The sequence below is a fragment of the Zosterops lateralis genome, assembly GCF_965231275.1.
Source record: "Zosterops lateralis genome assembly, chromosome: 10".
Classification (NCBI taxonomy): Eukaryota; Metazoa; Chordata; class Aves; order Passeriformes; family Zosteropidae; genus Zosterops; species Zosterops lateralis.
In genome coordinates, this window is record NC_139770.1 from 904,974 (window position 1) to 931,056 (window position 26,083).

The 26,083-nt window shown below is 48.2% G+C and overlaps 1 protein-coding gene and 1 long non-coding RNA gene across 3 annotated transcripts in view; one reads left to right on the forward strand and one right to left on the reverse strand.

Moving 5' to 3' along the window:
• Positions 1–15,763, forward strand: part of MME (membrane metalloendopeptidase) — a 28,203-nt gene extending 12,440 nt beyond the window's left edge. For both annotated transcript variants that reach the window (XM_083868887.1, XM_083868888.1), the window contains exons 11-23: positions 1,013–1,149; positions 1,249–1,342; positions 2,857–2,985; positions 3,595–3,693; positions 4,195–4,275; positions 4,943–5,046; positions 5,239–5,297; positions 7,272–7,391; positions 8,213–8,346; positions 9,343–9,408; positions 11,427–11,522; positions 11,928–12,004; positions 14,412–15,763. In XM_083868887.1, the coding sequence (XP_083725013.1) occupies positions 1,013–1,149; positions 1,249–1,342; positions 2,857–2,985; positions 3,595–3,693; positions 4,195–4,275; positions 4,943–5,046; positions 5,239–5,297; positions 7,272–7,391; positions 8,213–8,346; positions 9,343–9,408; positions 11,427–11,522; positions 11,928–12,004; positions 14,412–14,511 (1,296 nt within the window). In that variant the 3' untranslated portion in view covers positions 14,512–15,763. The remainder of the gene's footprint in view (positions 1–1,012; positions 1,150–1,248; positions 1,343–2,856; positions 2,986–3,594; positions 3,694–4,194; positions 4,276–4,942; positions 5,047–5,238; positions 5,298–7,271; positions 7,392–8,212; positions 8,347–9,342; positions 9,409–11,426; positions 11,523–11,927; positions 12,005–14,411) is intronic.
• A 4,351-nt stretch (positions 15,764–20,114) lies between these two features.
• On the reverse strand, positions 20,115–23,060 carry LOC310913055. The gene is made up of 3 exons (XR_014590760.1): positions 22,996–23,060; positions 20,832–20,942; positions 20,115–20,126 (listed from the first exon to the last, which is right to left on the reverse strand). It is a non-coding gene; the product is annotated as an uncharacterized lncRNA (long non-coding RNA).
• Between the last annotated feature and the right edge of the window lie 3,023 nt (positions 23,061–26,083).

The following is a 26,083-nucleotide window of genomic DNA, read 5'->3' on the forward strand; positions in this document are numbered from 1 at the left end:
GGAGGCCAGGCTGTCAGGCCCATGAAACAGGAGAGTTCCCCACATCCCTCCCAGTGCAGCTCCCCGGGATGTGTCAGCTCTGCTCTCACCCTGGGCCAAGTGCTGTTAGTGCAGCCTTTAACCCACTTTAACCCACGGCACCAGAGTGCAGCTGAAAACCAGCCCAAACTTTGCTAACACAGCTCTGTCTCCTCAGGAGCATCATGTCCTGCTGAACATGGGTACTTTTTATTCTCATGACTTTTATTGAGCTTTCTGAGGCCAGTAAGGTGCAATGAAACACTGTTATTCCTGGCACTTTTTCATATTCACTGCAATTTTATTGACTTTAATTCTCTGACAGTTCCCTCCCGCCTGGTTTAATTGGTTTCATAATTCACTGTCTCCCACAGGTGTAGTTGGTTACCATTACAGTCATCCTGTCAGAAAACAACAACTCCTGTCATAGCATTGCCCTGGTTATTATTAGTTCCTGGGGGGTGCTGCAGATCAGCACTAATTTAAAGTTATTCCAAAATGCTCCAAAGACACTTGATGGGAGTTGGTAGCGTTGGAATGTCTAAGGATAGAACAGCAATTATTCCCAAGATTAGCCTGAAGTTTGCTGCTTGTCTCTCAGACCTGCAGTGAATGTTCCTAAAAGCTTCTCTGCTCTCCTCAGCTACTTCCATTTGTCTGATGGAAGACATTACCTCTTCCAACAAAGTTTTCCAAAGATAGAGGAAGAGGAAAAACACTTTTTAAAGTTATAGGCAGAACAAAAACTTTAAAAATTAACAAAAAATTGTGTTAGTTTGAAATCAAAGCAATATCTCTACCCTTTCTGCCAAATACCTCCCATGGTAACAACTTTTTTAGAGCTATAAATGATCCCAGGCCAGTTATTATTACAGTGACCCCATTTATAAGTAGTGCAAATGTTGGGGAAACTAAAGGCAGAGCGTTTGTGTCACGCAAACTTATTTCAACTGTTTATGATCGAACCATAGCCTAATGCACATTGATTTTCCAGGTGTTCAACTGGTCAGAATTCATAAATGCTATCATGTCAACTGTCCAAATCAACATTGACAACACGGAACACGTCATTGTTTACGACCCTGACTACCTTCTCAAGCTCAGGTCCATTCTCGTAAAATACTCTTCCAGGTGGGTGTGTTCAGTATTCCCGGTATTTACATTTTCTTTCCAGAAAACCTAAAAAGCCTCAAAGCATCACCAGCTTATTACTGTTGTTTTGTCAAACAGAGACCTGCAGAATTACCTGGCCTGGCGCTTTGTGATGGATCTTGTCAACAGCCTCAGCCAGGACTACAAGGACACGAGGAATGCTTTCCGTAAGGTGCAGAAATTCATCCCTCCCTAAGTTTTAACAATGGCTTTTGTGAGCCACAAAAGGTAGTTTTTCAATGTAGGTGTAGTTTATAAATATTTAATGTATTTTGGATTCTGCACACAAAAGCCAGATGTGTTTGCTGAGCCTCTGCTGGAGTGTATCTATAATTTATGAGAGTTATGCCTGATAGCTGAGTGGATTTGAAAGCACTGCTCTGGTACTTGGTCTCTTGTTCTTCTAAATCTAAATTAATCCCCATTTTGGTATCAGAACAGTCCCATTTATTTGCAAGGGATTACAGTTCTGACTGACTTGTTAGAAACTGTTCATCATCCAGAGGAATATATTCCAAGGCAAACATTATGGCCCCAATATCTTGGTTTTCAGCCATTCAATCCTGCTGATAGTTTAGTGCTTTTAAGGAAATGCTGAGCAATTTCAGCAACTGGACATGCAAGTTCTGTATTTCCCCAGCAGAACCTCTTCCTCTGTAAGAGTTTTCCTAATTCCTCCTGTTCCAGAGTGGGTCCAGCTGAGTGCCCCAGGCAGGAGAATTGTAACAGTGTTTTTCAGAGAGCAGCTACAGCCTTTCTAGATCCCAGTCAGCCTGTCCAGTAGAGAAACTGCTTGAGTAGAGTTCAGGCAGCAATTCCAGCTCACACATCCACACACGTTACAAGGCTGGCTCAGCAGAGGGGCAGAGGGCTCCCAGCCCCAGAGCAATTTCCAACAAGTGTTTATTCTGTGTGCTGAAGGTGAATCCGGAGCCAAAGAGAGAACATGTTGTTTCTCTCAGTTATACAGGGTCTGAGGTTCGTGTGTGGTACAAGGGGCAGGTGACCACAGGGAAGAGAGGAACAGGACACCCGGCCCCATAGGCAATGGGGAAACAGGGAAAGGGGATACCATGGGGTGGGTGATGGACTTGCCAAACCCAAAGAGAAGATTGCACAATGTCTGCAGGGAGCCATGGGGGAGAAGCCTTTTGTTATAGCTGGGAAGGGTAATCTTCACTTTCCCAGGGCAAGGCAGCTGGAAATTCCTTTAATGGCACAAGGGACTGCCCAGAGTATGAGTTGAATGTGTGCACTGAGGTGGAGCAGGCTGCTGTGACAGCCCCTGTGCCCTACCCTGATGCCCCTTTGCCCTGACACCCCTGTGCCCCGCTGTGCCCTGACATCCCCTTGCCCTGCCCTGACACCCCTGTGCCCTGACACCCCCTTTACCCTGCCCTGACACCCCTGTGCCCCGACACCCCCTTTACCCTGCCCTGACACCCCTGTGCCCCGACACCCCCTTTACCCTGCCCTGACACCCCTGTGCCCCGCTGTGCCCTGACACCCCCTCACCCTGCCCTGACACCCCCTCACCCTGCCCTGACACCCCCTTGCCCTGCCCTGACACCCCCTTGCCCTGCTGTGCCCTGACACCCCCTCACCCTGCCCTGACGCCCCTCGCCCCGCTGTGCCCTGACACCCCCTCACCCTGCCCTGACGCCCCGTGCCCCGCTGTGCCCACAGGCCCTGTACGGCACCACGTCCGAGAGCGCCGTGTGGCGCCGCTGCGCCAACTACGTCAACGGGAACATGGAGAACGCCGTGGGCCGGCTCTACGTGGAGGAGGCCTTTGCTGGGGACAGCAAACATGTGGTAAAGCCCTCAGCCCTCAGCCTGAGTGCCACCAAAGTGGCACTTCATCCCCACCCTGTGCTTCCTGGCACAGCTCTGATTGCGCTCTTTACGACAGCGCAATCAAACTCGGGTTGATTTTTAAGTTTTTGTTAAGGTGTTAATAACGGTTATTACCAAGGTTTAAAAATGCAAGTTTTTGTTAGAGAACAGTGTGAAATGTGAGGATTGCAGGTGCAATCCTGAGGGAGGGAGGCACCTGCCTGCTCTCTGAGCCAGGTCCATGGGCACAAGCCAGTCCTCACATCCCAGGGGCAGCACTCGGTGCTCTTTGAGACTGGCACTAATTCACATCCTGCCACCACTGGCCACAGGGGCAATTGGTTATTTGTGTTTGCCTTCAGCCACACAGAAAAGTCCTGAAAATGAAATGAAGCCTTAGTTGACTGCAATCACCACTGGAATCCTGGTGTGAAACAACCCATCTTTGGGGCTGGCACAAACACGATTCCATCAGATGCACAGCATCCAGCAGGGCAATGTCTGTCAGGTTTTGGTAACCTGGATGGCTGAACTGCATTGCCCACCATCCTACTCTGCGGGTTTGTAACATTCTGATATTTTTCCCAGGTTGAAGAAATGATTGCAGATATTCGTGATGTTTTTATAAAAACCTTAGATGAACTTTCCTGGATGGATGCAGAGACCAAAAAGAAAGCAGAACAAAAAGTAAGTTCTATCTGAAATATTGGTAATGTGTAGTTCTATCAAATCAGTATTTCAATTGTTTGTCCTGACAAAAAATAAGCAGTAACTTCTATCACTATATTGTAATACAAACACATTTATAGTTGTGCTTATATAGGCACAGCAGCTTAGGATTCCATGGGAAGGGGCCTCTGGAGATAGAGACACAAAATAGGAAGAATCTGTATACAAGATTAAGACCTTTCAGGCAAATCAGTGATTAAGGAGCTAGATAATGAATATCTACAGGAAAACAATACTGAAAATGAGAAGGAATGACTTCTGGTGATTTGACCAGCTGTTAGGAGGAACAGGATAAAACCCATAACTTGTGCTTTCAATGAATAAAAAATGTAAACAAAACCTATATATCATTAACATCCTGCAGTTCCTGCAGTGGCTTCCATAATGCCTTTCTTACATAATTTCTTATTTAAACCCCTGGCTGGATTTGCCATGGATATCAAATTCCCTTGTCCCTAGGCAATGGCAATTCGGGAGAGGATTGGTTATCCCGATGAGATCGTGACAGACGACAACAAGCTCAACAGTGAGTACGAGGAGGTAAGTCTGCACAAGAGGCAGGAGAAATAGAAAAGAGTCTTTAAAGAAGGAAATGTGCATTTGGTTCCCTGCCCCAGCGAGTGCACAGAGCAGGGGAAGGGAGGAGCAGTGACCAGCCAGGCTGGTGGGGCTGAGCCAGCACAGGATGTGACAGCAGATGTGACAGGCTCTGGTGGCATTTCAAGGACACGGCCACGTTCTGAGGGGATTATGTGAGGACAAGCAGGGAGCCAGGGGTGTCAGTGCAGCATTCCCTCTGGCACAGACTGGCCCAGCGCTGGGTGCAGTGTGTGCACAGGCACGGAGCTGACTCCAGTGTTTTGTCTGAGGTGGAACTGCTCCTTTCCAAACTGGCAGCCACTGGTTTGCAGCAGGCAGCTCCACAGGTTAAGGTCAACACCAACAATTGCTCAACTCCACTCAAAATATGTATAGAAAGAGAAAATGAAGAGCTCTGGAAAGAATACCCAGCTGCTAACACAGACACAGCTACAACATCAACTCTGCAATGTGGCAGAGCTCTGCAAACCAAGGGCTGGACATCAAAAAATACTCTTAGAAATGCGTTGCTCAGCTCATCATGCTTAAGACTAGATTTTCCTGATCCATGTGGCTTTTGTCCCAAATCAGTAACACCACCACTAATTCCTCTTCCCTTTCTTTTTAGTTGAACTACAAAGAAGAAGAATACTTTGAAAACATCATTCAGAATTTAGTGTTTACTCAGAAGAAAAGGTTGAAAAAGCTTAGAGAAAAGGTGGACAAAGAGGAGTAAGTAGTATTAATAATACCATGTCTTTTATCCACTTTGCAAAGTCTTTTATCCACTTTGCAAAGGACAAGGTACCTTCCAAATTCAAGTGTTCTGTGATTCTGTAACACAGTTTCTAGGCTTATTCTAGCAGTCATTAACTTTGCCATTAACAATTGAAATACTAACGTTTATTCTTCTGGTGTTACCAGGTGGATAAGTGGAGCTGCTGTTGTCAATGCTTTTTACTCAGCAAGTAGGAATCAGATAGGTAAGGTTTACCAATTTATTGATGACCAAATTATCTATTTTTATATATGTACGTGTGTATTTTTACAATCAGGAAATGAAATTATCTTGATATTACAAATTTGAGTGTAAAGATTCCTAATGTCAGCCTACCCAAAACTATTTCTATGGCAATAGAAAACCCTGTCCATTCTGGCTAAAGGTTAGACCCACATGGAGACCCCAAGGATTCTCGTGTTGTGAACCATCCCTGCTCCCTTCACAGTGCTGCAAGGCTCGCAAAAGTTACAAAACATTTCACAACATTAATTATGCTTCTCGATATTTCTGTCACATCCATTCTACAAATAGTGTTTAAATTTTAGTCATCCAAATGTCACAGACTGCAGTGTCCTTTCTAGACCATCAGTGAGGTACTGTGATCCACCTGTAACTCCGAAAACAAGTCCAAAAAAAAGGAAAAACTTCATCCTGCAGGGCTCTGCACAGAATTGAAACAAGATTATTTCTTGATGTGAGCATTTAGCTCTTTACTGAACAGTTAAAACAAAAACTTCCAGAAAGCTTTGTTTAAAATAGCTTTGTTCAGTAATTTATAGGAAAGGAATCATGATGAGGAAGACTGAAACTAGTGACTGGCAGTTGATGTGAGTCATAAATTCTTACCTCATCCTTTAACTATGGCATGCACAAGATAATTAAAGCAGTCTGATCTTTAGAGTGATGTCTGAATTAGCTTAGAACTAGACTTAAAAAAAAACCAAAACCTTTAAAGAGCAGTTCTGTGTGTGATGTGTGGGGCACCTGGAGCCGTGTTGCTGTGTCTGGGTGTGGTGTGACCTGATGGAGCAGTGCAGGTCAGACCATGGGGAAGCCACCCAGGCTCCAAGGGGCAGCTGAGCTGCTGCTGCTGCCATCAGCCCCTGTGTCCCTCAGCGGAACCCACCAGGCTGGGGGCTGCACCCCCTGAGTCCCCACTGACACTGCCGACACCATCCCTGCCTCCTGAGGACAGGATAAAACTGTGGGACATTTCATTCCAGATTTCAGCCCGTGGCAAACCAGCGCTGCACTGGGACTGCAGTGACAGCAGCTTGCACAGACAGCACAACTGACTTATTTCTAACCTGTTCAGTATTTTCTGGTTTTCCCATGGTTATTTCTCATGCTGAAAGAAAGCCCTAGAACTGAACTGGATTTATATTGAAATGCAATAAGTAACAATCTTCTTTCTTTTGCTGTGTGAGAACTGTCACCCAATTCCTTCTGTCTGTTTAAGTTGTGTAGAATTACATCCACCTCCTTCCCAGGGAGAATTAATACTTCATATTGTGGTGGCAGCAGGGAGACAGGAAAAGGCCTTCACCAGATACTAAGTGGAACTGAATATTTGATAGTATTTTATTACTCTTAATTTATAAAATGATCAGAATTGCAACATGGTTTCTTTTTAAAGGAATTATTTTGTAGAAGCCTAGAAAAATGAGCAGAGAAGTGGGTAAAAGGAACTGCTTTGTTCCAGTTCTTTTATTGACAGCTTGGCCTATTTTTATTGATTCTAGTGGGAGTTACTTGTATTTTCAAGGGAAGAATAAATTCCTGTCACTGAGATTGATTTGTGATGGAATGATCAAATAATTTATTCTTCTTGGGGGACACCCTCCCACTTCTCACAATGTTGTGAGGTTTGGTTAATGATGAGATAGAAGTCTGTGAATGCTAAGTGATGTGGATGGAACAAACTGCCTTTTCCTGCAGAGCGAAATAGTAACAAAGCAAAAGCTGGTCACGATTTTGGAAATGTCTGAAGAGGGGAGTGGTCCTGCTGCCCTGTTCCTCCTGTCCTGCAGCATTCCCATGTGCCAGTCACTCATTGCTGCTGGGGGACCCGAGGGAACAGGGTGGTTTTGGTTCAGCCATGGAAGGGGTCTGGCCCCAGTGTAGCTGCAGGATCACAGGGCAGGGCCTCAATAACTGTGCTGTGTTTTCTTTCCAGTCTTCCCTGCAGGCATTTTGCAGCCCCCTTTCTTCAGTGCCTCACAGCCCAAATCTCTGAACTACGGCGGCATTGGAATGGTCATCGGGCACGAGATCACACACGGCTTCGACGACAACGGTGAGACACCGAGCTGCTCCCGAGCTGCTGGGGACAGACCCTCAGTGCCCCGAGCTGCTGGGGACAGACCCTCAGTGCCCCCTCAGTGCCCCGAGCTGCTGGGGACAGACCCTCAGTGCCCCGAGCTGCTGGGGACAGACCCCTCAGTGCCCTGAGCTGCTGGGGACAGACCCCTCAGTGCCCCGAGCTGCTGGGGACTGACCCTCAGTGCCCCCTCAGTGCCCCGAGCTGCTGGGGACAGACCCTCAGTGCCCCGAGCTGCTGGGGACAGACCCCTCAGTGCCCTGAGCTGCTGGGGACAGACCCCTCAGTGCCCCGAGCTGCTGGGGACAGACCCCTCAGTGCCCCGAGCTGCTGGGGACTGACCCTCAGTGCCCCCTCAGTGCCCCGAGCTGCTGGGGACAGACCCCTCAGTGCCCCGAGCTGCTCGGGACAGACCCCTCAGTGCCCCCTCAGTGCCCCGAGCTGCTCGGGACAGACCCCTCAGTGCCCCGAGCTGCTCGGGACTGACCCTCAGTGCCCCCTCAGTGCCCCGAGCTGCTCGGGACAGACCCCTCAGTGCCCCGAGCTGCTGGGGACAGACCCCTCAGTGCAAGGTGGTTTACACACTTTAGTGCTCAGTCCTTCTAAAACATGCTTTATTCCTTCCAGGGAGCCCATCACAGGGACATGGATTTCCATATGTAAAGTCAAGTCTGGGTTTCTGAGGCTTTACAGTATTGCTCTCCCAAAAGCACAATCCAAAGTCTCACTGCTCCCCTCCTCAGAGCACCAAACCCTCTTTTCTGGTGTAAATAATCCTGTTTAACGTCCTGTTACAGGCAGGAATTTCAATGAGAATGGGGACCTGGTGGACTGGTGGACTGAAGAATCAGCACGGAACTTCAAGGAGCTGTCCCAGTGCATTGTGTACCAGTATGGGAACTTCTCGTGGGACCTGGCAGGTGGACAGAACGTAGGTCCTGTTTGTGGAGCTCCCCACACTCCTCTGATGGCACAGGGCTACATGGAAGGCACAAGAAGTTATTTCTCTCAATTCCACTGGCTGGCTTCTTACAGCTTGTGGAATTGAGAGAAATATATATTCCATATATATATATATATATATATATATATATATATTCCATCACACAGGATAGAGAAAAGATAAAACTCCCAGCCCTGAGGTTTTCCCAAAACACGTGTTCAAATGTGGGAACTGAGAGAGAGGCCAGTAAAAATAGAGAAGAACATTTCAACATATTTTTCTGCCCTTTTATTCACACGTTAAATTTAATCGAAGGATGATTCTAGATTTTGCAGCTTTGACTTATCATAAATCAGTATGTTGGACTAAAGGTTAAAATATGTTTTTTTAAAAATAATATTAGAGAGTTCCCATTATGAAAGCTTTATCATCTTTGCTGATATTTGTCTGACTTTGGAAGAGCTGCCAAACAAAAATCCATGTATCTGGCTACCACGAAGCTTCTGAACTTGCCTACTGTACAAAAAAATACCTTCTAGCAGGTTTGCTGATGTCTGTTAACAGACAATTTCAGCAATTTGGAGTTTGAATTTTAACTTGTTCTACAGACTACAGATTCTGTCCACTTCCTCTAACTGGAACTGTGATAAGAAACTGAGGATTAAAGGCAAGACAAAAAGAGGAAGAATAAAGGAGCCATGATTAAGTAGCAGAAAATCTGGGTAAGAGCTACAGAGCCTAGAAAGTTGCTGGAGAGGAAGGAAGAGGATTAGGAAACAATAGTATCTCAAACCATGGATTTTGAGACAAGAGACATAAAGACTTCTCAGAGATTTGAACATAATCTTCTGCTAAGATTATGATTAATCAGATTTTAAGGTAATTCTTGCCTTTAGAAACTGGAAAATGCACAAAGTTTGGTGTTACAGGTCCTGCATGATCTTTTTTTTCCAGAAACCAATACTTTTCCTTTCTATTTTACAGCTGAGTGGAATCAACACACTAGGAGAAAACATTGCTGATAATGGGGGTGTGAGACAAGCATACAAGGTATGATATATCCATTTTTCTGTTTTAGCTGGAACTGTGAGAGATGTAGAAAATGAGTTTCAGAGCCTTGGAAGAAGAAACACCATTTCTGTGCTAGGGACCATCAAGGTTGGATTAAAGCTATGGGCCAGCTGTGGTATTTCTCTCATCCCGTTAATCATGACAGGCTACAGATTACCTGTTCCTAGGGAACCCTTTTTTGTTGGTTTTTTTTTTTTCCTTTGTGAATAAGGAATGTGTGGAATGGAAACATTCCCTGGCTCACACTTGGACCATGACCTAAAGAAAGTGCTGATAGCAGCAGCTGTCTGCCTCTGGCTTTTTCATGCCAGGAAGGAGGGGCAGAATGACTTTCTTCTGACCCATAAACATGAACACTTTGCTGTTCATACTGTACAGGTGGCTTGGGCCCTCTATGCTGGTCCCAAGATGTCAGAGACACTGGACTCCCTGCTCTAAGCCTTCCATGGGAGCTGGAGGCTTTTTGGCTTTGCTTTCCTTCCTTCCTCAAACAGTGCTGGACTCCCTCGGTTGGCCACTGCTGAGACTGGCAGGCACAGAGACACAGGTTCCTTGTTGGAGCATGGTCTGGAAGAGGGTAGTGGGTCAGCTTCTCTATCAGCTTTTCTTCTTATTCACAAATCTGATGGCTGCAAAAGTCAGCAACATGATCCTCCTAATCCTTCTCTGAACACCTTCTTCTGTGGCAAAATACTCAACACAACTGAGACTGAGAGCTCAACAAAGAGCCCCTGGGATGCCCGGGCCAAGTCACGCCTCTCCAAGTTCTCACTGGAAATGGACATGTTTGAGGGCAAAGACAATTATTAATGAGAGTTTAAGGAATGATTTGGAAGCCTAAAAGAGGCATCAGGCTTATTAGATTAGTCTGATCTTCAGTGAGTGGAATATTTGTGCAAAGTACAAAGCCATGAAAGGGGATAGGCTTTCTGAAAGGAATGGGAGTAGCCAGAAAAATTAGGTCAGAAGTATTAAAAATTATTATGACATCATATAAACAGTAAAAAAGGTCCAAAAGGAATCTGGAGAGGTCAATATTCCACTCCCCTCCATGCAGGTAGAATCAACCCTTGTGCATGTTTCCAGGCTCCCACAGGAGCATCCCCAGTGCCTCCTGGTGGCCCTCCCGGTGCCATGGGCTGCCTCCAGCACTGCAAACACAACAATCCGCTCCTTTCTCTCCTGTGACCTTTCACATATTTGAAGACTTACACGTTTCAAGGCTCAGACTCCTCTCCTTTAGACTAAACAAACCCAATTCTTTCGATCTTTCCTCATAGGTCATGTTTGCTAGACCTCTGCTCATTCTTGCTGCTTTCTTCTGGACTGTCTCCAGTTGGGCCACATCTTTCCTGACGGGCAGTGCCCAAAAGTGGACAGAGCTGAGCCCTGCCCAGCGCCAAGGGGAGCAGGGGGATTACTTCATGTCTTTCACATCAGCCACTCCTGTTTACACATCCCAGTAGGACACTTGCCTTTTTTGCAGCGCTGTGGCACTGCTGGCCCCCGTTCAGCTGTTATCCATGGAAACTTCCAGAGCCTTTTCCATGGACCTGCTATCTGCTCATTCCTCAGCTGCGCTTGGGCAGTTGATTGGCTTTGGCACTCGCTTCAGGCAGAACATTTCTCCAGCATCTTTCAGCACTGATGATACATTAACAACATCTTGTTTGATACGTCTCCATAAGAAACATGAAAGCAGCTGTTCTTACTATGGCAAGGCTTTAAAGTCTTCTGCAATTCACTTTAAAAAACCAAACCCCAAAAAAACCACAGTGGAAAAATTCTCCTTTTCATAATGCAGCAGTAGATAATTGATAGCACAGTACTAAGAAATGGCCCTGATCTCTTCTGCTTCAAGGTGGCACATGTGGGACGGGTGGCCAAGGGAGGCAATGATAATTTTGTCAAATAATGTGTGTTCCTCCTTGTCATCATTTGATTTTGACTGGAAAAATGCTGGAAGTGGTAACATCTCTACTCACTTCATTCTACAGGCTTATGAAAACTTTGTAAAAAAACACGGAAATGAAAAACTTCTCCCTGGTCTCGACATGAACCACAAGCAGCTGTTTTTCCTGAACTTCGCACAGGTATCCTTTACTCCTTGCCTGAGGGCTTTGAAAACCACTTGAGGTTCCAGTTTAACAGCAAGTCAGAACAGGCTGGCTCCTGTGGGCCAAGTAAGAGCTGGCAGAGCTGCAGAGCTGAGCAGTGTTCACTGCAAAGCACTGAAAATAAAGTCTTGTTAGGTGATTTTTATCGTCCCTAAAGAAATGAATTCAGCCACCCATAAGCCTGGTAGGCACTGCCTTGTGCCCAAGTGCCTTTGTCTGAGGACGGTGATGTGGTTTTTTTTAACAAAATACACCCTTTTTTCTCTATGTTCTGATGTGGAATTTATTCCCATGAACATTAGGTGTTTCACAGTTAAATGACAGCAGGTCTCTTCCTGTGAAATCTTAGGCTAATGATGCTTTTGTTTGTTACCTGTGCAGGTGTGGTGTGGAACGTACAGACCAGAATATGCAGTGAACTCCATCAAGACAGACGTGCACAGCCCAGGCAAATTCAGGTCAGCAGAGCCCCCAGTGCAATCCCGAGGTGTAACAGCTCTGCACCACAGCTGTGTGTGGTGGGACCGAGGTGACCCTGCCCCGGGGCTGGGCTGCCCTTCCCAGGGAGGTTAACACACACATCTTCAGGCACAGCACTGGGGCTGCTTAGGGCACAGGTCCCTGTCCCTTCCAGCCCAGCACTGCCCAAACAGGCAAAGGAGGGATGTGGGATCGTTGTCCCATCCTTGAGAAGATCCAGCTTAATTCTGTCCACAGTGTGGAGAGCTTTGAGCAGTGTCCAGCACGGGACACACACCTCATCACCTGGCTGTCACTGTGGGACTGTTGTCTGGAATCCAGGGCTCCTGGTAGGGTTCTCACACACCAACAGCACAGATGCACTTCTGTCCTCCACTGAAGTCGCAGGTAGATCAGTGGAGATCACTGCCCTTGTCCCTTGACAGACCCATGTGCTGTGGTGCAATAGCAGATGTCCATTTTGTGCCTGGTGGTCTCAGCCAGCCTTCCCAGCATCAGCTGGGCTCAACTCAGTAGAGCCATGCAGGAAATGTGGCTGCTCAGGGTGCAAGCCTTTCAGCCAGACTGGGATCTTTTTTTTTAATCTGAAGTCAGAGCAGCCTATTCATCAGCAGTGTAACAATGTGCTCTGATACACCTGTTTGGTCCAATGCCACAATTATCAGTGGTAGTGCAGCCATCACAGCATCTGCTGGCTCTGGAGGGCTGAGTCATCTCCAGGCTCCATGGCCACAATAGCCAAGCTCTCTGCTGATACAATCCACTACATTAATTCCAGTATCTTTCTTTTTCAATGGCTTTTCACCAAACCTTGTTTATCCCACACACTCAAATATTTAGTGAAAGCAGCGACTGTTCCCTCAGTGTTCCTGCCTGGTTTCATTGTGGGTGGTTGTGCTATCTGGGATCTCTCCCAGAGGCAGTTTGTGCACCAGCTCCTACAGTCATTCCTGTCTGCTCTCAGTGCTAATGAGGCTCCCGAGGCTCTTCAGAGCCTCAGCACATCTGATTTGGATGAGGCACAAGGCCTTTGAAGTTGACTAGTTCAGCATCTCGGTGTACCAGGCTGTGTTTGTGTGTACCCTGGATCCATCACACCGTGCTGTGCTCTCTGTACCTCCCAGGACAGGCTATAAACTTTATACACGAAGTGTTCATGAGAAGCCACACAACATTCTTAGAATGGGCACTCAGTTACAGGATGAGGCCCCCTAAGAGCTCTGAAACAATAAATATTTCATGAGGGATACCCACAAAATTAACACCTAGTAACTTGTAACACAAGTGTCACAAGGGCTCCCAAAGTGCCTTTTTCCATTATTATTTGGGGTGTGTGATGAGCCTTCTCAACACCTGCTACACTCACTGTGGGCTGCTTCTCCTTACAAGTAGGACAGGCAGCTCCTCAGAAAAATTGTTAATTGCAGAGCATCCCATTTTAGCAGCCCTAGCTCATTGGAGCAGTGAAGCACAGCTAGATCACCAAGATGCATGAGTTTTCTGATAACCCTTTCTCTGTGCCATCTCCTGTTCCACTGCTGGCTCCCAACACCAGGGAGTCCCTCTGGCCTTGTGGAACAGTTGAAGTGTTGCAGGTGTCACTGCTGAACTTCACCTCAGCTTCTGTGGGCACACCCTGGTCCTAATGATGAACATAATTCTCAGAATAATCATGAATTACTCAAAGAAACAGCAATGTCCATCAGTATCTGTGTTTGCCCTGTTTCCCTGCACAGGTCTGTGCTGCTGTATTCCCAATCCTGAAGGAACAAGGGACTCTTAGCAGATCTATTCACACGTGTTCATAATTACACATATAAAATCAGCCTTAGCTTGAGGGGCCTCATACTCACTTCCCATGTTGAGTTGGAAGCCATTGTTCGTATGAGTCTTTTTGCCAGGAAACTCATTCACTGGAAAATCTGTGCAGAACGCCCAGAGGAGCAGCATGAGCTCAGTTTAAACTTGGTTGGTGTAAAAATGTAAATGAACATTCACTGACGAGTTACCACCACAGCCCTTGACCTCGGGGTCTTGTTTTCCCTTCACCAAGAAACTCATCAGCAAAACGTAGCTGAAAAAATCCTCAGTGAAAACTATTGACGAGCAAGAAATCCGTTCCAGGTGAAAGAACTGGCTTGTGAGAGCCAGCGTGAGGAAGGGACAAGTCCTGTATTTTTGGGGTTGCAATAGAGGCAAGATGAAGTGAAGAAGAAAACACAGGCAGCCCTTGAGGTGAAATGAAGCAACAGCCAGAGCCCGACAGCAGGGCGTTCCCCACACTACAGTGAGGTGACACAACAAAACGTGTTACAAAATACGGGTCATGGTGTTTGTTTCAAACCAAGGCCAGCAGCAGTGACAGCATGTTGCTTTGTTTTAAAGGGTCCTGGGATCACTGCAGAACTCCCCAGAGTTCTCAGAAGCCTTTTCATGCACCACCAGAGACAACATGGATCCTCCCAAGAAGTGCCGCGTCTGGTGACGGACTGCAAACCTCACATCTCAAGGAGCTTCCCAGGAAAAGAGACTTTCCCAGTTGATTTTGAGCAGGGGAGGAGGGAAGAGGACGGAAGAGACACGGCTGTAATCCCTGGTAAAGATGCAAACCCCAATCATGACCCATCCCAGCCCTGAAGAAGGACTAGGGCAGCGCTGGTCTCCTCCCCGGACCCTGCAGGACCCAACTCACCTGGCGTGCTCAACCTCACTCCACCTGCACTTCTGCAGTTCTGACCTCCCACAGCCAGGGCCTTCTGCATTCATGTTAAAATGGCAAACACAACACACCATCTCTGCCCCGTGGGGGAATGCAGGTTTCTGATCAGGGGAGGAAGGGAGTACTCAGTAACACACATTTTAGCCATCATAACACCATAGAGAGACGACAGTTTATATCCCAGTGTCAGACTTTGTACCCTCTGCTCTTACGGCAAATCTGTTCTACCAAATGTTTTTGTTTTTACTTGAAACCATTTATACCAGAGGAGTCCAAAGACTGGCTGTACTTAAGTATTTCTCACTAATTCCTCCAGCGTATATTACCTGAAGTCCCTCTTTACAACAGTTAATTTACAGCTGTCCAGCCCGATGGAAATCGTAGGTAATTTATTAATTTCTGTACCTTTAATCTGTAAGATTGTGATCAAGGACCCTTTCACCATTTTCTAAACTTTTTCTTGCTTTCTCTAAAGTTGCTCTTTTTTAAAGTTTCTAGTAATGTATAAATCATAGTTTTTATATTTAAATCTTGAGCTACACTTTTGACTTGAAGTATTGTAACATATTTTATCAGTGGCTGCGTAGAACTGGGAAATTGGAGTAAAGCATGGTGTCGGGCAATAAGATAAAGCCTACAAAACTGAGTTCTCCAGTGGAGGGCACAAACACTGGAGCTCTCAGGCTGACTCAGTGCTCGGGCTCTGATCCTGCACATAACTTGTACGTGTTCTGATCAATGTCAATCCTCACATCAGGAAAGCTGCACAGCTGATTGCAACAGTCTGAAGGAGCTTTAAGAGGGTAAAAGGCTTTAAATCTGCAATGATATGTATTAAACATCCTCCTGCAGATTGCAAAGGAACTTACTGCTTTGTTTATCAAAGCCAAGACATTTTCAAACCAAGTACCAGATACCTCAGATGACTGCTACAATAGGTCTATTTAAAAACCTATGTCCTTTTAGCTTTCTGAGTTTGTCATCTGATCAAAACATTTTGATAATAAACTGAAATTATGAGCCAAATGCAGTGCGTGTTCTTCACAGGAATTACGAAAACACAAAAGGAAAATTTCTCTGCAAATAAATGTCTGTGCTTGCCCCTGAGCCCTGCAGCTCAGAACACACAGAACACACAGAATACACAGAACACACAGAATACACAGAATACACAGAATACACAGAATACAACAAATCCCTCTCACAACTCCCAGGATTGGCTGTGCACGGGAGAGGGGAACCCCAGAGCTGCTCTGTTTTCACACAGAAACCAACATTCCGCTGGCTTTGCACAGAACAAGGAGCAAAAACAAGCCTCCAGCGCTTGGAGGGAGCTGGAAACTGAGGGAGAGCAGGGCCGGACAGGCCCTGGGGGTGAGGGAGCGGCCCTGGGGGCGGCTCTGGATGTGAGGGAGCGGCTCTGGGATGAAGGAGCGGCTCTGGGGGTGAGGGAGCGGCTCTGGATGTGAGGGAGCGGCTCTGGGGATGAGGGAGCGGCTCTGGGATGAGGGAGCGGCTCTGGGGATGAGGGAGCGGCTCTGGGATGAGGGAGCGGCTCTGGGGGTGAGGGAGCGGCTCTGGGGTGAGGGAGCGGCTCTGGGGGTGAGGGAGCGGCTCTGGATGTGAGGGAGCGGCTCTGGGGGTGAGGGAGCGGCTCTGGGGGTGAGGGAGCGGCTCTGGGGGTGAGGGAGCGGCTCTGGGGATGAGGGAGCGGCTCTGGGGGTGAGGGAGCGGCTCTGGGGGTGAGGGAGCGGCTCTGGGGATGAGGGAGCGGCTCTGGGATGAGGGAGCGGCTCTGGGGGTGAGGGAGCGGCTCTGGGGGTGAGGGAGCGGCTCTGGGGGTGAGGGAGCGGCTCTGGGGGTGAGGGAGCGGCTCTGGGGGTGAGGGAGCGGCTCTGGGGGTGAGGGAGCGGCTCTGGGGGTGAGGGAGCGGCTCTGGGGATGAGGGAGCGGCTCTGGGATGAGGGAGCGGCTCTGGGGGTGAGGGAGCGGCTCTGGGGGTGAGGGAGCGGCTCTGGGGATGAGGGAGCGGCTCTGGGGATGAGGGAGCGGCTCTGGGATGAGGGAGCGGCTCTGGGATGAGGGAGCGGCTCTGGGGGTGAGGGAGCTGCTCTGGCGGCCCTTCCCGGGCCAGGCCGGGGCTCCTCGGCCCCACACACCCAACCCCGCCCGGGGCTCCTACCTGAGCCCTGTCCGCCGCGGGCCGGGCCATGAGGGGCTCCACGTCCTCCTGATGCGGTTTCGGGGCTCACACCGGGGGCTCCACGACCTCCCGATCCGGGGGTCGGGGCTCACACCGGGGACTCTAGGCCCCTCGATCCGGGGTTCGGGGCTCCAGATCCCCCCGATCCGGGGTTCGGGGCTCACACCGGGTTTCGGGGCTCACACCGGGGGCTCCAGGGCCCCTCGATCCGGGATTCGGGGCTCACACTGGGTTTTGGGGCTCACACCAGGGTTCGGGGCTCACACCGGGTTCGGGGCTCACACCGGGGGCTCCAGGGCCCCTCGATCCGGGGTTCGGGGCTCACACCGGGGTTCGGGGCTCACACCGGGGTTCGGGGCTCACCCCGGGGGCTCTGAGGGCAGGGGCGGGAAAGGCAGCGCCCCCCAGCGGCGCGCGCCTCCCCGCGAGCGCCCCGCGCGCCCCGCGCGCCACAGAGCCCGGCACCGGGACAGGCCGGGCCTCGCTCCCCCTGCACTCCTACCCGGGAGCAAGGAGAGCCCCCAGCCCCGCCGGAGCTTTATCCCTTTATCCTTTTACCCTTTGTAACACCCTTTATCCGGGTGTTATCCCTGTCCCCCACTCTGGTCACAGGCAGGGGTTATCCCTGTCCCACACTCTGGACACAGGCAGGGGTTATCCCTGTCCCACACTCTGGACACAGGCAGGGGTTATCCCTGTCCCACACTCTGGACACAGGCAGGGGTTATCCCTGTCCCACACTCTGGACACAGGCAGGGGTTATCCCTGTCCCACACTCTGGGCACAGGCAGGGGTTATCCCTGTCCCACACTCTGGGCACAGGCAGGGGTTATCCCTGTCCCACACTCTGGGCACAGGCAGGGGTTATCCCTGTCCCATCCCCACTCTGGTCACAGGCAGGGGTTATCCCTGTCCCATCCCCACTCTGGTCACAGGCAGGGGTTATCCCTGTCCCATCCCCACTCTGGGCACAGGCAGGGGTTATCCCCATGGCTCTGCTCTGCACCAGTCATGCTCTGTGTACACCCACACCCTTAAATAGCATTATGAGCACTGAAAGAATATAAACGTGAGCCTGGAATTTCCAGGATGCCACATGCAGCATCCCAAGACAGGGACAGACACTCCTCTCTGCTCAATTCACTCCAAGAGCTGTTCAGGGGAGACAGGGAAAGCCACACAGAGGTGTAGAGAAGTTTGCCATCAGCTGAACAATATTGTAGGGGCCTGGCACTGAACTTACCACCTCACTTTAATAGTGTAGCACCAGCATTTTCCAAGAAATCTGAATATGCATGAGTTTTTTTCCCCTCAATCACCAGCACCTCTCTGAGAGAAAAGAACCTGGCTCTCAGTCACTCGTTTTATTTTTCAGAAATGAAAACCCCAAACCTTTTTCTCCCCTTTACCCCCTCATGTAAGGAGAGCTTCACGCTGTACAGCTGCACCACCAGCAGACACCCGAGTGGGTTGTCTGAAGGTGGTTACAAAAGGTCACTGCAGAGTGCTCAGTGATCTTCCAGCAGCGTGGGGGATGCATATTTTCTTGGAATAATTCTCTCTTTATTACCCCATAAAACTGGCAGAAACTCCTGCTTTGTATACAACAAGTCAGCCCGACGATATTGACGCCAGCCTAGAAAGTTATTTTGGTTTGCTCTGCCAAATCAGATCTCAGAAATCAGGTAAAGCTAAACCAGATTGTGGTGTTTACATTTTGTCCCTGTAACATTTTAATTGGAAACATTCGATTTCCAGCGTTGTGAGACACCCAAAGAGCTGTTTGGGCCAGGGGGACCTTTCAGAACTCTCTCCCTCTGTGCCTGGTAAATGAGGTGAGTTATAAAACCACTGATGTGGTCACTGTGGAGGCACAGCTGGATCAGTCTGGGAGGGCTCAGACACCGAGGGAATGAGGTGAGACCCTGAGGGGCTGCTCAGGGTGGGCTCCAGGCTCAGGCAGCCCTTGCAGGGAGGGACAGGGACCCCAGAGGGGCTGCTCAGCTGCTCACAGGACACAGCAGCACTGCAGGCACCAGGAATCCCCAGAGCTTGGCCCCTCTCCTTCTGGACACCTGGTGAGACTGGATCCCCCTCTGCCCTCAGTTCATTCAGGTGCAGAAACTCGTGTTAAGACAATTCCCAAATGGAATGTCACAGTTCAGAGCTCCTGCTGACTGCTGGAGTGGCCCAGGAATGTTCACGGCTGCACTACGGTCAAATCAGTTTGTGTTTCCATTCCTAAAGCTCAACAGACAGTGCCCACAGATGGAGTCAGGGTGTCTGACTGATGTGCCTTCCTCACATTCTCAAATTTACACAAACTGTGTGAGCAGGAGTCAAAAAAAAAAAGTTTCTTTCTCTATTTAACCCTATCAGGGGTCATTAAGGGTTTTTTCACATTCCCTTAAACATACATCTTGCTGGGATCTTCCAGACATGCCTCTCACAATCAGTTGTCTGCTTTAACTGGGGACTGAATTATTAATGATTTCATCTTCTCAGAACTGCAGTTCTTCAGTCGAAAAATCTTCATGCTCAAAAGCCCAGAGCTGTCAGTGAAAATGCAGAGATCTGATGCTCAGTTGTGATTTAAATGGCAAAGTCACTGGAAGTTCACATGGCTCATTATTGACTGGGAGAATATAATTATCTCCAATTATAATTAAAAGGCAAACCCCCCAGTAGAAGACACTGAGGGCCCCCAGTGAGAATGTCTGAGATTCAGACACTCTCAGCTCTACAACCCTCCCAGCCCTGGAGAAGCCTGAGGTTTTCTTTTTGAAGGACATATGATGTTTCTGTTTCATAATAATACCAAGAGATTTCCCCCATAGTGAGGCTAAAAATACTTGTCCAGGCCCCATGAGAAATTAACCCTTGCCTGTTTCTGTTCCTTAGCTGGTAGCAGCAATTTTAAAAGTTTGCTGTTCAGCCAGCAGCCATCTGACCTACCACAAGATTCCAAAAACCACTTCAGCACCCCCACATCCTTCAATTGCAAATAATCTGAGAACAGGGAAATTGGTTTGGTGATTCTTCCTAATGGATAAAAAGTGTGCACGAAATTTACATGGTCGATATTAAAAAGAACTCATTTTATAGGTATTTTAGTGATTAGAAATCTAAACTGAACTTCCGTGTTCTTCTCATCAACATCATTGCAGGTTCTTCTGACCTGTAAGACACAGAAAATTCCATTTAAAAGGGTGGCAGTGCCAAGTGGGGCAGGGGAGGCTGTGTGTGACACCTGCAGGGCTGTGTGACAGTGCCATCACTGCAGGGCTGTATTGTTGTGTCCCTGGTCACTGAGAATTCCAGACTCTCTGTGCTGACAGGCACTGACCCCCAAGCAAACACTGCATTGACCTGAGGCCCTGGAAAAGGCTCCCAAAATTGAGTGACAGCACTGGGACTGTGGGTGTGGAGTTTGGATAGAAGTGTGTGATATCACAGGGTGCAAAACTCAGAGTTTAAGGGTTTAGACTATAGTAATATATATATATAAAGCAAGATGGAGGTTTTAGGGTGGAAGCCAGGTCCTTTTTCACCTCCTTCTCCATGGTCTGGGTGGGATTTTGTAATTGAATAGAAAAGTCCTCATTGTGGGCCACGGGTGGTTGGTTATTGGGTTAAAAGTCAAAATAATTTAGGTGTCATTTCTTAATTGGACAGTTCTTGAAAGGCCTTGGAGAGAGATAGAGGCGGCTCCATTTTTTACTTTGTTAGCTTGAGCTGCTGTGCACTCACAGTTTGCGAGGCTGTAACACAGATAAGAATTAATAAACATCTGAGTTGAACACAAAATGCCATCTGGTGCATTCAACCCTGGCTCTGGCAGGAAAGGCAGATCAAAGGCACACACTGTGACACCATCACTCACCTGCCCTCCAGGCTGCTCAGGAGAAGACAATGTAGACCATGAGGGCACAGCCCAGGATCCAGCCCAGCGCCAGCAGCACCGGGACGAGCAGGCGGGACAGCGGGGCCTGGGCTGCACAGACAGCGGGGTCAGGGACCCTGAACCAACACCCCAAACACAGGACACAGACAGCGGGGTCAGGGACCCTGAACCAACACCCCACCAAACACAGGACACAGAGCTGGCACAGACAGCGGGGTCAGGGACACTGAACCAACACCCCAAACACAGGACACAGACAGCAGGGTCAGGGACACTGCACCAACACCCCAAACACAGGACACAGACAGCAGGGTCAGGGACACTGCACCAACACCCCAAACACAAGACACAGAGCTGGCACAGACAGCGGGGTCAGGGACACTGCACCACCCCACCAAACACAGGACACAGACAGCGGGGTCAGGGACACTGCACCAACACCCCAAACACAGGACACAGACAGCGGGGTCAGGGACCGTGAACCAACACCCCAAACACAGGACACAGACAGCGGGGTCAGGGACACTGCACCAACACCCCAAACACAGGACACAGACAGCGGGGTCAGGGACACTGCACCACCCCACCAAACACAGGACACAGAGCTGGCACAGACAGTGGGGTCAGGGACACTGAACCAACACACCAAACACACTGGCCCTGGGCATGTCCCCACAGGGTGCCTGAGCTGTGCCTCAGGCTGCTCAGCTGGCCCAGGACAGCCTCAGAGCAGCCCAAGGGTCTCTGTGGAGCAGGACTGCCTTTACATAAATGTATCTCCAGAATTTTAAAGACCCTTCTATCATTTTCCTGCAAGCAGCACACTCTTGCCAGAAAGCAGGATAACACCCTGTGAGATCCTATTCCTTACCAATATATTACAACCTCTTACATCCCATCTTTACACAGTTAATAGAATTACAGAGGGTTTTGAAGGGATTAATAAATTATGTAAAACTATTCACAACACCTTGCCCAGTTCAGATCAAGCAGGCAGACTCAGAGGGATGCTTAATAATTTAAGGATTGCCACACTGTTCTTCTAAAGCCCTGCACAGCAAGCCTGTCTCACCATGACACTGCACAGTGTGTCTGCCAGAGGGACAGAAGATCTGCGTGTGCTGCCATGAAAATATTAAACACATAAACAACCACACAGCATTAAAATCCTGCCCTGAGCCTGGGTGTCCTTTTACCCCAGGGGAGTCCCTCATCTGTTTCATTTCACTTCACCTGCTCTGACACCAGAGCTGTCAGTGGAGCTGCTGGGGATGGTTTCCCTGCCCTTGGCATTTCCCTGCAGGTCTAAACACAAACCCAGGGCAGGATCCTGCTGGGGCACCGAGGGTTTGTCAGATGCTGCTGGTGCTGCTGACTGTGGGGCTTTGCTACAGGAGCTCCACTTTAAACCAGGATCAGGGTCATTTCTGGGGCTATCAATGAAAACTCAAATGTTCACTGTCCTTTTGTACCTTAGCAGAAACTCACTGTCCCTAGATACCAGAGTCAGTGGTGCAAAAAACCCCAGGAGATAAGTCTTTAAAGACTTGGGATGTAGCTATGAAGTTGTATTAAAAGTTCCCCTTACAGGTGTTACCTGAGTAACTGGGCACACAGCACACACCACAGCTACAGTTGTAAATTTAAATGAAATAAATAAAAAACTACAATAGATATAAAGTGCATTTTTACAAACTGCCTTTTCTCCTTAGAGAGAGTGAAGTGTGCTTACAATGGAACGGTCATTATTAAAATTTCATTTTGCTCTGCCATTTGAGCTTTGTTGGGTTAAAATCTAAATTATTTTGTGTTCACTTGGCACTACACTTGGAGCTCAGCTCCACACAGTATAACAAAAATGCTGTCAAACAACTCATTTTACACACTGTCCTACTGTGTCAGCTAATTTGGAATGACAACTACAAAAAATAAAGAAAACAAAACTGGTAAGATTCAAAAATACAGGAGGAACCCAGAGTGTTAATAGAATTAGCTTTTAAAGTGATTAAACTTTCTTACTTAAAAGTAAAATATAAATAGTTTTTCAGACAAGAACACAGGCAGCTGAGGATATACCCAGTGCATTGCTCAGATCTATTAATTTCAGTATATTATTGCATTCCCACTGAATTGTGCCTCTTACCTGGTTCTGCCATTCCCCCTCTGTTAGTTTAATGGCAGGTTGAGGTTTGCCTCTGCAGTTGCTCTGAGAGCCCTGGGATGCTTTAAATAGAGCAATATTTGGAATGTGCTGCAGCTGCCTGGCTCCCTGGTGCCAGGGGTTGGCTATAAGCATTCAATTGTCTAAAAAGGCAGGAATTCAGGGGTTCAAGGTTACCTCTGCCTGCTCCTCCAACTGCACCTCTGCTTCAGAGCAATCTGCTTAAAGACGGGTCAGTTTATTGAAGAGGGAGGGAAACAAAGGTGGAAACTGCTTTATGGTTTCTTTATGGGCACAAAGCCCCCCACGGTGAATGCAAATTACTCTCCTGACCCCTGTATTTCCAGCCTGACAGGGATCTGGAGTGTTCTCAGTGCCCTGCTCCTCTCCCATCCCTCTGCCACGGAGAGTCCAGACAAGCCTGTGCAGGATTCCTGTGCAGGATCCCTGTGCAGGATCCCTGGGGTTATCAGTTCTCTCCCACCTGCAGAAGTTCAATCCCAAGGAAAGGCTGCTGTGCAGGATCCCTGAGCAGTATTCCTGTACAGGATTCCTGTAGTTATCTACCTGCAGGAGAAGTTCAATCCCAAGGAAAGGCTGCTGTGCAGGGATCCCTGAGCAGGGCAGAGCAGAGGGGCAGAACCCGTCCAACATCACCCCTACAGCACAGCTGGGAGGGACAGCCCTTCCCAGGCACCCCCTGAGGAAGGGGATTTCATTGCTGCTTCTCCAGAATAGGAGCAATCCTACAATAAACCCCAGGGCTATGTAACACTTCATTCTGCCACGCACAGTTCAGCCCATCACAACATTCTGAGACACAAGAATAAACCACAGGCTTTACTTTCTTTGTCTGGCTTTGCTATAAAGCAAATCCTTTTGGGATAACATCCAATTTGTTGTGAAAAGAAATATGAATCTGTGTAAAATATTTATTGAGAAAAAAAAATACTGATATAAAACTTCATTGGCTGCACAGCTGTTCCTGTAGTAAGAATCCTATCTGGTTTGGCTCTGCTAATTATATCTATCCATCTGATCTCATGGAAATAATTTCCAGTAGGAATCATGTATTCCTGACCAGACCATCTGACCTTCAGGGGTTGGGATCCTTCCAGGCCCAGTTGCCACCAGTGAGGGCAGAGTCTCTGCTGCTCAGTGCCCCAGTTTGGGGAACTGGCCCCAGTGAGTGCTGCCCTGCACGTCCACAGCTGCACTTGGAGGAGGTGAAAGCTGTAACTGCCCCAAAGAATGGAGTAACAACATGGACATTATTTTAAACAACACATCTTCTGTTGGGAACTGAGGAATGAACTGCAGACATCAATTCTACAATAGACCTCAGTCCAACAACCAAAAAGGAAAAAAAAAAAAAACAAAACAAAACAAAACAAAAAAAACAACAGTAGAGGGAGAGTTTCAAAATGCAAAAAAACAAGGAGAAGACACAAGGCTTAAGAAAGTCTTCAGAATGATCCGTGGCAAAACGCATCTCCTGCTTTGAGCTGCAGAACAATACACAAGAACAACAATTCCCTCATCCCTATTTGTGTTCCGAATTACGTGATCCTGGTTTATGTTTTTCCCTCCCTGTTTGTGCTGGGACACTGAGACACTCAATATCCAGAGTTACACTTGGATGGGCAGCAGGGCTCAGAAATGAGATTCCTCTTTGGCCTGCAGCTCACTGAGGTGCTCAGATTGGTCTCAGGGCAAGCCTTGGGGCAGCCTCTGGGCTTCACTGCCATTAACTGCTCCAAGCTGGAATCACTTCAAATGCTTTCAATGTGTATGAAGGGAATTAGGGCCAAAATTAGGGGGAGGAACAGGGTAAGGCAGCAGGGCTGCAAGGCTTTCTGTGAGAGAAGTGATTTTAAGGGGAAAAATCCTTTTAGTGCCTGGTGTTTGGGCAGGAACTCAGAACCTCACTGACCTCCCCCCACTCTGCAAAGCAGATTGGCCATTTTTCATGGTAAAACACCCAATATGTTCAGAGCACATCCCAACCTTCATCACTGCATCAGCAGCCAGAGATCAAATACTGGAATGTCACATTTCTGTCTTTGTTACTGTACTTGTAACCTCTGGGAATCTGCACCCACATGCAGGAGGCTGGCAAAGAAATGCTTTGTTTTATGAATTCTATATGATCCCTATAAATAACTGCAGCCTACAGTGCTTGAGAGGAGATTAGAAGGACAGACCAACTCATCTTCACAAAGGGAATGCTCCAAGTAATAAAATCTTTATAGCTTTGTAATTCTGGTATTAATTTTTAAATCACATTTCTTTCAATTGATCTTTTTCCTTTAAGAAAAAACGCTGATTTACCAGCAAATCAAAAGCCAAGTTTTATGCCTTGAATTATTTTATGACTTTCCCATACTCTCTTGTGACATGCAGACTAACATATAAGAATATCAGATTATTGCATTCACAAAATACGTTTATGTGTGGAAAATTTGTCTCATGAAATGCATTTTATTAGTCACACCAATCTTAGCATTTGAAAGCTCCCTTACAAATTGCTTGACATTAGTTCTACTCACGTTTAAATCATGAAAATAAAGGCAGATTTATTTCATAACTATGCAGCCGAAGACCTGAAAAAATCCATGTATTAAGCCACTAAATAATTAATTCCACATGCTGCTTCCTAGGGCTGTGGGTCTACACATCATTTCTGCTGGCAGAGACAAGCATCACTCAGCTGAGTCCTGAGACACCTGCAAAACCCAGCAGAGATGATGGGAAACAGCCCCAAGTGCAGAGATGTCCATGAGCCACCCCTGGATCAGCCCCAGTGGTGTCCCGGAATAGCAGCGATAACGAGCTGGGCTTTGCCTCGGGACAGCTCCTTTCCTGGCATCAGGGAGGGCAAATTCCCCTGGGCTGCCACAGGGCACGGCCCCACCTCTGATCCCTCATCACCAGGGCAGCTCCTGCCATCCCTGGGGCCCTGCAGGGCTGAGGAGCAGCACCAGGAGCCCAGGGGACAGCCCAGGGGACAGCTCAGGGGACAGCTCAGGGGACAGCTCAGGGCAGAGCCAGGACACAGCCCAGGGGACAG